This window comes from Biomphalaria glabrata, chromosome 14 (assembly GCF_947242115.1).
Source record: "Biomphalaria glabrata chromosome 14, xgBioGlab47.1, whole genome shotgun sequence".
In the NCBI taxonomy this organism is placed as follows: Eukaryota; Metazoa; Mollusca; class Gastropoda; family Planorbidae; genus Biomphalaria; species Biomphalaria glabrata.
This window is the reverse complement of record NC_074724.1, coordinates 30,395,161-30,403,523: the sequence shown is the minus strand read 5'-3', so window position 1 is coordinate 30,403,523 and position 8,363 is coordinate 30,395,161. Positions and strand designations below refer to the sequence as shown.

Below are 8,363 nucleotides of genomic sequence, written 5' to 3'. Positions count from 1 at the left end.
TCTTTTGCCGTCCACATGACACCCTGTGGTTGGACTTATAGATCGTAATGTCTGAAACATTTGTATTTACTAAGGAGACTATCCAATGTACTGATGTGCTCATCCCAAGTCCAAGTAACTGAACAGTAAAATATTATAAGATTTGATATAATGTACTCTCGATTTTGAAAAACCATATTTCTCAAAATGATAGATGTTATGTCTCATTTTGGTTTTTAATAACTAAGCACCCGTCATTTGAGACGGTGGTTAAGAGTGGTTAAGTGCTTGGCTTCCGAACCTGGAGTCCTGGGTTCGAATCTCGGTGAAGAGTGCGATTTTGAATTTCGTGATTTTCAGGGCGCCCGTGAGTCCACCCAATTCTAATGGATACCTGACTTTAGTTGGGGAAAGTAAAGGCGATTGGTCGTTGTGCTGGCCCCATGACACCCTGCTCGTTAACCGTTGGCCACAGAAACAGATGACCTTAACATCATCTGCCCCATAGATTGCAAGGTCTGAAAAGGAAACGTGATTTGTCATTTGAGGATATTAAACAATAGCCTTACATCAAAGTTTCCCAAAAATAATCTGGCTATTGGCAGTGTGCTATTGAAGTCTAGCAAAGAATGACAAAACATATTTATGAACTAGAGACATTGGAATTTTTAATTAAGCCTTAATGATGGGAAAATCTCAACATGTTGATTGGTATGAACGGACTGATATAAAACAGGGACATAGTTCTGTGGACTAAAGAGTTCATTTTTCTAAGAGCTAAAATATTGACGTCTGCTTGGATATTCAAGATGTGGAGTTACGCACTGATCTCCCTTGTTGTCGTGGTGAATGCCGCGCTGGTGAAAGAGAACATCCACGGAGGAGAGTGCGTTTGCACCAACACAGCAGGCGTGAACGCTAGGGATGCTGGTATGTAACCTTGACACTTAACGCCTGTTCAAAATGGCGCTACAAATAGTTTTTTTTCATCTTCTATCAGACAAAAAATAATAATTCCAGAATGTTTGTAGCTGTATTTGATATATAGATGTACACATCTGCAGCATCATATTCATTTTTAAATCATACTAGTAGTAACTTTTCAAACACCAACAATCCCAACCTGTTCTGGTCAAATACAAACACACAACCTATCGGAATGCTCACAGGAAAGCAAAGTCAAAGGCACATTTCTTATTCCTTATGCTAGGAAGAATTAGGAGTGCTCTTTCTAGTGCCATTAAAGCATATAGAGCAATTAATATCAATGAATAAGCCAATTCTAATTAACAGGTACGACTAGATTAACACATGAGCACGCGAATGGCGTGCCTTCTCTTTTGAAGGACTGTCTGTAATTTGCAAGATACGATACGAGAATTAATTACTCTTGGGTATTAGAGTATTTTTTAACTGCACTACATTAAAAAATCGTCACCAAAATGTGTGTGTATTACTACAGCTGGGACCAGCAGCCATGTTACAGAGGTTCTTGCTTCCGGTACATGCGCCAAAATTAATGGTGGGATTCTAACAGCTGACGGTTACACTTGGTACCAACTGCAGTATGCTGGGAAGGTAATTGTATTTTCTTTGAGATATTTGGATAAATATATTGACGGGCTACACCTCTTTTTTTCAAAGATTATTTACATATTTGAAGACAAGCCTTATTATTATTATTAATAACAATCATAATTTCACTGCCAAGTGTATTATATACCGTAAGTATGTATCATCCTTTTCCGGAAACACATGAATCAGTACATCCATTGATAATTTAACTGTATAAAACTTATTTATCACTCATGAATAATGGTATGTTTTCTTAATGTGTTCAGTATTTTATTGTATCGCTCTTCCTTCTCTTCGAATAAATCTAGGCTACAAACTTTTAGAAATCATAATGAACCTACAATCACCCAAAGATAAAAACGAATATACTTCTAAAGAAAGCAATGAACCTGCTACTTTTGAATCACCCTACTAATTCGCAAGCATAGCAATAAACCTACTAGCTTTTAATGCCAAACATAAACCTACTGATATTTAAAGATAGCCATGACCCTACTAGTTCGTAAAGATTAACCTACTAGATGTAATTTTTCTTTATTTACAGCTGATTTGGGTTGCTGGTAACTACTTAGATGTCCACGATCAACAAAGCTGTTGTAAGTTAATGACAACATTGCTAAATATAGACAAAATCTGAATGGTAGTTAACTCACTCTACACTCCATAATAACAAAATAATTTGGTTTCAATACTCAGGTTATTTGATAACATTTTGCATCGTCCGGAGTCTTTTGTATGTAATAGTCCAATTATCTGTTCATTATTCTCTATTAACCAATTAGTTAATAACCTATTGTTTTTTGTTTTTTTTTTTGTTTTTTTTTTGTATAGAACAAGGAAATAAGATTAAACTTGACTGATGTGATTATATAAGTGTTGAATTAGCCTTTTTTATTCTTTGTGCGTCGCTGCTTTAAAGTTTGAAGCCAACAATAACGATTAAAACCCCTCTATTTTCATAAGCGATTTGCTGGCACGGTTGTTAGCGTGTTGGCTTTAGGAGGCTTGAGCCCTCAGTTTCGAATTCAGGTCTTTCAACTTTTTTATTAATGCATTTAAAAAGAAATCACGGTAGCATTAAAACAGATACCCCACTTCTCTCTCCCCTGGTCCAGACAAGTGATAGGATCATTGCGTATTGAGAAAGCTCAAAGCATGAAATATCGCTAAACAGAAGAAATCGTAAAAATATTTCTAATCACACAAATTTATTATTGTTAGTCTAAATCTATTACAAATTTAATCACATGACTGATCCAAACTAATGTAAACTTTGTTGTTGTTTTTTTTAAATATTTTTCATATTTTCTTGTTTTCCTGTTCTAGCTGGCCAGTGTCCAGCAGCTTCAAGAGCAATGGCCTGCGCTTTGTTGGAGAAAGCCAATGCTGGAGTTTTAAGCTTGGCCCATGTTCACCCATCAGGTGTCCAGGACAACGCCTTCGCCTACAACAACATCAGAGATATGTGTAATGGGCTCAAGGCTTCCAGATCACAGTAAATATGGATTTGATTTAATAATTCTGTTCTTATATGCATCCTACTACTGAGGGTCATCCTTTCTTGCGTGCCACATAAAAACTCAGAATTGTATTTTTTGTTTTTACCTTTACCTATCCCTTAGTCTGTTGAACCGTTGGGGCATAATGCAAGATTTGTCGACCTTCTTTCTCCTTTCCTCTCTGTCTTTTGACTTAGATAGAATCTCTTTCAATGGCAGGCCCGTCTATTTTTTTATGTTGTCTTCCCATAGCTTTCTCTGTCTGCCTCTTCTTCTTTTACCTGGTACTGTTCCCTGAAGGAAGATCTTTGCGAGCCCAAAAGATCTTGTAATAGGGCCATAGAGTTTTAGCTTGCGTTTCTTTTTACGATAGTTAGCTGGTCATCGTGGGGGGGTCCAATCGCTGTAGTAACCCTGTCTCTAATCTCTTGGTTTGTGAAGTGTGTGATAGTAAGTGTATGTGTTTTGTATGGGTGGTAGTGCAGTGTGTGTGCCTGTGTATGAAATGACCAGTGGACGTTGAGTGTACATGCTTGAGTGAACAGCAGTGTGTCAGGACTGTGTGTAAAAGGAAGTCAGTTTAGAGAATAAGTGGCTGGAGTAAAGAGCATACATAGAGACTAATAAAATCATTGTGTTTATTGAAGCTCGTGTTGTTTTAGTCTATTACAAAGTGGTCTTTAAATAACTCAGAAATATACACGCATAAATATATGATCATATTAAAACGATATTGGATATTTGGTTCAGCCTTAATGATAGTTATCGTAAGACATCCGTAGGTGTGTTCCCTAAAATCGCATTCATTTTAAACATATAATCCTTGCGTTATGTAGATTTATGCCTTTTAATTCAGTATGGCGTATGTCATATTTAAATTCGTTTTAGTTAGTTTGTCTGGAAACTAGAATAACTGTATGAGATATATCTACCTTTCACTACGGCTTTGTTGTGTTTTATTAAACTTCAGGTGTGTTGTCCTTAATAAATCTCTGATATGTAATAAATATATATGTATGTATGTAAAATTTGTTAGACCCCTAGCTATGTTATGGTATATTTAACTTGATTTGAAACTTAATGTGTTGCGGTATATTAAAGTTCAGATGTGTTGTGGTATATTAAACTCCACGTGTGTTGTACGTGATAAATCTCCGTCATGTTGTGGTATATTAAACTCCTTGTGTGTTGTCCTTGATTAATCTCTGACATGCTGTGGTATGTTAGACTCCAGCTATGTTGTGGTATAACTTGAGTTAAAACTAGATGTGTTGTGGTATATTAAACTCGTGATGTGTTGTGGCATATTAAACTCCAGATGTGTTGAGATTTGTTAAACTGCAGCTAAGTTTTTGGTAAACTATCTATCTACAGCTATTCCTGCTCTACATGCCCCACTGGAACCCCCGGAGGTACCGTCTGTCTGACTCACGATCTCCTCGCCTATCTTACAGCGCTGGTTAGCAAGGGCCACGTCATTGTAAGTACTCATCAGGTTTATTGTGTGCTGTGTATTGGGTGAAGGGCTTCATTTACATAATGTTAATCCGTTGTGTCACGGTAGAAGATCAAGATCTAGCAATGGAATCACTGAAGATGTCAAATACATTTACCATAGCATAGTCCTATTGTTGGTTTCAGTCGTAGAGCGACTATGGTTCATCTCGAACACTTTTTCACTTGGCTGTGGAGCCCTATTTTGGAGAGACACTCCCATCCACAAATATCGCTGGATAAGGTGGCTTTCGCTTTGGTGGTAGAGGATCTGGCCATTTTTCGCAGGGTACGCTTTTCTTCCATGGTACGCTTTTTTTCGCAGGGTACGCTTTTCTTTTTCGCTGTCCATAGCTTTCTTGGCCACTGTCTCTCTCCATCTGGTGTGGTCTAGAGCTATGTCTTCCCAATGGTCAGTATCGATGTTCACTGATTTGAGGTCCCGTTTTATTACATCTATGTAACGGAGGTGGGGGCGACCAGTTTTTCTTGAGTCAGTCGCGAGTTGTCCGTAGAGAATGACTTTCGTGATGCGGTTGTCCTCCATTCGGCGAACATGTCCAAGGCAAGGTAGTCTTATATCGTAACATATAGGCTAGTGCAGATTGTCCATATGGGACTATGGGCCAATTCAAGGTGGGACGACTTCCGTTGATAGTAGCGGCCATAAACTTGAAAATATTCTCTTGTAAAAGGGGCCGCGTTGAGCGTCGTAACTGGTTCTATTCTCACCTTAGATAAAAGATCTTTTACAGACGCTACAGTCATTGATGTAGCAACCATGGCGTAAAGTGGCTCAATGTGCCTAGGCTCAGGACTGTGCTGTGGATTGTGTTTAGTGGCGTAACTAGGGTGGGCGGAGGGGGGGTGTCCAAATTTGAAACCCCACCCCGGGCCCCGCTTGAGCGCGCCCCAAATGAGTGTCCGAAATTTGTTTTTACATTAAATATTATGCCATTATTTCATGTCATGATGTGGAATGTCAAAAAGCAGCCCCCCTGGGCACCCAAATCCCTATCTACGCCACTGTGTGGAATGCAATCTGTGGGTCTGACTGAATGCTAATACCAGGGCGGAAATTGGACTCCCATTTCGCCCCACTATATACAGACGATAACATATAAATATGTTAATTCCTTTATCAAGTTAGAGCAATGCCTATAACTCTACTTATAATATGCCTATACCTTCATGTTTAAGGTGAACGAGCTAGCTGGTGCCTGTCACACCTGTGGCTCCAGACATTACAACGGTCAGGCTGTAGATCTTCACAACGATGCCAGGTCCACTGAATACCTGCAAACTTGCACGTGAGTCGAATTAGTATATATGTTTTGATTACATTATTTTTTAACTACGTTAATTTTTTTCCCCGTCTTTAATCTAAACTTGGCAGATGGTGCGGCAATTATCTGTGAGTACATTGCCCAGGTGGAGGCGCGGTGGCTGAGCTGTAAAGCGCTTGACTTCCGAACCGGGGGTCCCGGGTTCGAATCCTGGTGAAGACTGTGATTTTTAATTCGGGATCTTTAGGCGCCTCTGAGTCCACCCAGCTCTAATGGGTACCTAAAATTAGTTGGGGAAAAGTAAAGGCAGATGGTCGCTGTGCTGGCCACATGACACCCTCGTTAACCGTAGGCCACAGAAGAACAGATGATCTTTACATCATCTGCCCAATAGACCACAAGGTCTGAAAGGGGGACTTTTCTTTTTTTTTTTTTTACATTTCCCCGGTGGAGGTGAGAGATGGATAATCAGTGAGGCGAGAGGATGTGCCCCGAAGTTAGAGGCTAAAAGCTACGTTAGTATTTAATGCTGTAATGATAACATAAGCTGGTGCGTAGAAGAATAATAATAGGGCATTTCTGTAAAACATAACCCGGGTTATCTAGGAGACAGAACTAACGATGTCTGAGACTTCACAGAGTAAGGACGTACTTTGTTTGCGTAGGACTAAGGTGACATCGGACTGTTTCCTTTCCATGGAATTGTGGCATTCAATGTTTGGAATCCCCACACCTTACTCGATTAGTTTTGTAGTTGGTAATTGTGCAGACCATTAGAGCTGTTGACCTTTTTCCAGGGATCGAGTTTTTGAGCCATCGTTGTTATTTTTCTTGTATTGTCCTTAACTCTTTCTCTCCGTAATTATTTTTTCACATTCTGACGGAATTCTACATTTTGCTACTTCACTACTATGTTCTGATTTAAGTTTGAATAACTTTTTTAGTTTGTTATCAGAAAATGTTTTAGTTGGTCTAAGTCTAGAGCTAAAGGGGAATACATGCTCTTCTTATGTAACACAAAGTATAGTTTATAAAATTAAACATTAATTTAATTAAATGAGGTCAAATCAACGATGGTATCGTCAATTAGGAGAGAAAGAGTTAATGTCAATGTACAGAGTTATTACAAAGCTAATATCAACACACTCTGTCACTCTGTCTGTCTGGTACAATTTCTGTTCTCGTTATTTCTGCTTCTTTCTATTCATGGACTAAGCTACATCTCTACATAATTGTTCACTATACTTAACAAAACATACAACAATTTTTTTAAAAAAAATTACTTAATTAATGGTGATTAATTGTTTTGTTTTGGAATCGAAAAGGGGGAAATAAATAATACAATATTAAGAGATGTGGCTTTTAATTGATGAGTTATTTCCCTTAGATAACCTTTTTTTTAAATTTATAAAGTTCTTTTTTTTAATGTCTTTTTTATCCTTTATTTACAGCGTCAAGATGGGATTTAAGCTTACGTCAATTGAATAACATGCATTACTCTCTTTCCATTTACAAACTCTACTGTAAAAACTCTAGTTCGTCATTTGTAATTGTTTCTTATATATATCTCCAGAGCCATGCACGGTTGGGGTCAGAACGAGGGTGACCACATCCACTGCCAGTTCTACGACTAGATGTGATCTCGATGACAAACTTCAACGAGACTTCGTCTTGGTGTCTGGCACGTTATAGACATAATAAGTGACAGTATTATGTATTAAAACATTAAAAAATTACAAAGGATCTACTTCGCAATTTTGTTTGCTATTATTATTATTAAGAAGAAAAGTTTTGCATTACTTCATTGGACATAGAACAAGTTGAAATTTTGCATAATTATTTAGATTGGATGACAATACACGAATCAATCCAAAAATTAACCAGTTAGTTAATCATTTATTACTAATTAATTTTCTTTTATCTAGCAGAAAGGGAGTTAACCCTATAATTTTACGATGAATGACAATAATTAGCGGTTATTTCCATTGGATTAGTTTTGTTTTTAAAAAGTATTATTTTTTCTATTGCTTGTTTCAAACATTGTAATCAAATGTAGCAATAAAAGTATATTAAAGAAGATTTTTAATCTATTGAATAGCGTGAATATGCATACCCAGATGAGACCTCCATTCCTCATCATATCTAACTACAAAAATATCTGCAGATGTAGAACATACCGAAATACAATATATTAGGTGCAAACCTTTGTGTCTGAAATGTTATGTTTTGTCTTTCTAAAAAGTCTCTATCTACTACTACCATTAAGACCCAATCAAATGGAAATTCAGTTTGACTACAATTGACAACCTCGGCGTAACTACGGTACAATAACTCTATAGATGAAAAATACGAAAAACATTCACCCCCGAAACACATACACACTCACAACCAGCGCTTTATGAATTAGACTTCTATGTACTTCTCGATGACGACAGATGATCTTGTAAAACTCTGACCGAAAGTGGGATAAAGGAGTTTTAAAATCTTTCAGTTTTAGTCCTAATGGAAATGAGACGACCACTTCGTTCAG

The 8,363-nt window shown here is 37.6% G+C and overlaps 1 protein-coding gene across 1 annotated transcript; it reads left to right on the top strand.

Moving 5' to 3' along the window:
- The first annotated feature begins 717 nt into the window (after positions 1-717).
- Positions 718-7,588, top strand: LOC106073623 (uncharacterized). The gene is made up of 7 exons (XM_056011513.1): positions 718-909; positions 1,442-1,557; positions 2,099-2,150; positions 2,881-3,049; positions 4,428-4,533; positions 5,748-5,857; positions 7,407-7,588. The coding sequence occupies exons 1-7, from the start codon at positions 789-791 to the stop codon at positions 7,465-7,467; spliced, it is 735 nt and encodes a 244-aa protein (XP_055867488.1). The 5' UTR covers positions 718-788; the 3' UTR covers positions 7,468-7,588.
- Positions 7,589-8,363: the final 775 nt, after the last annotated feature.

Excerpts from the sequence above, each read along its gene's own strand:
- LOC106073623 (XM_056011513.1), top strand. The coding sequence starts at position 789 with ATGTGGAGTTACGCACTGATCTCCCTTGTTGTCGTGGTGAATGCCGCG. Across the intron at positions 910-1,441 it reads CGTGAACGCTAGGGATGCTG|CTGGGACCAGCAGCCATGTT; the intron begins GTATGTAACCTT and ends GTATTACTACAG. Across the intron at positions 4,534-5,747 it reads TTAGCAAGGGCCACGTCATT|GTGAACGAGCTAGCTGGTGC; the intron begins GTAAGTACTCAT and ends TTCATGTTTAAG.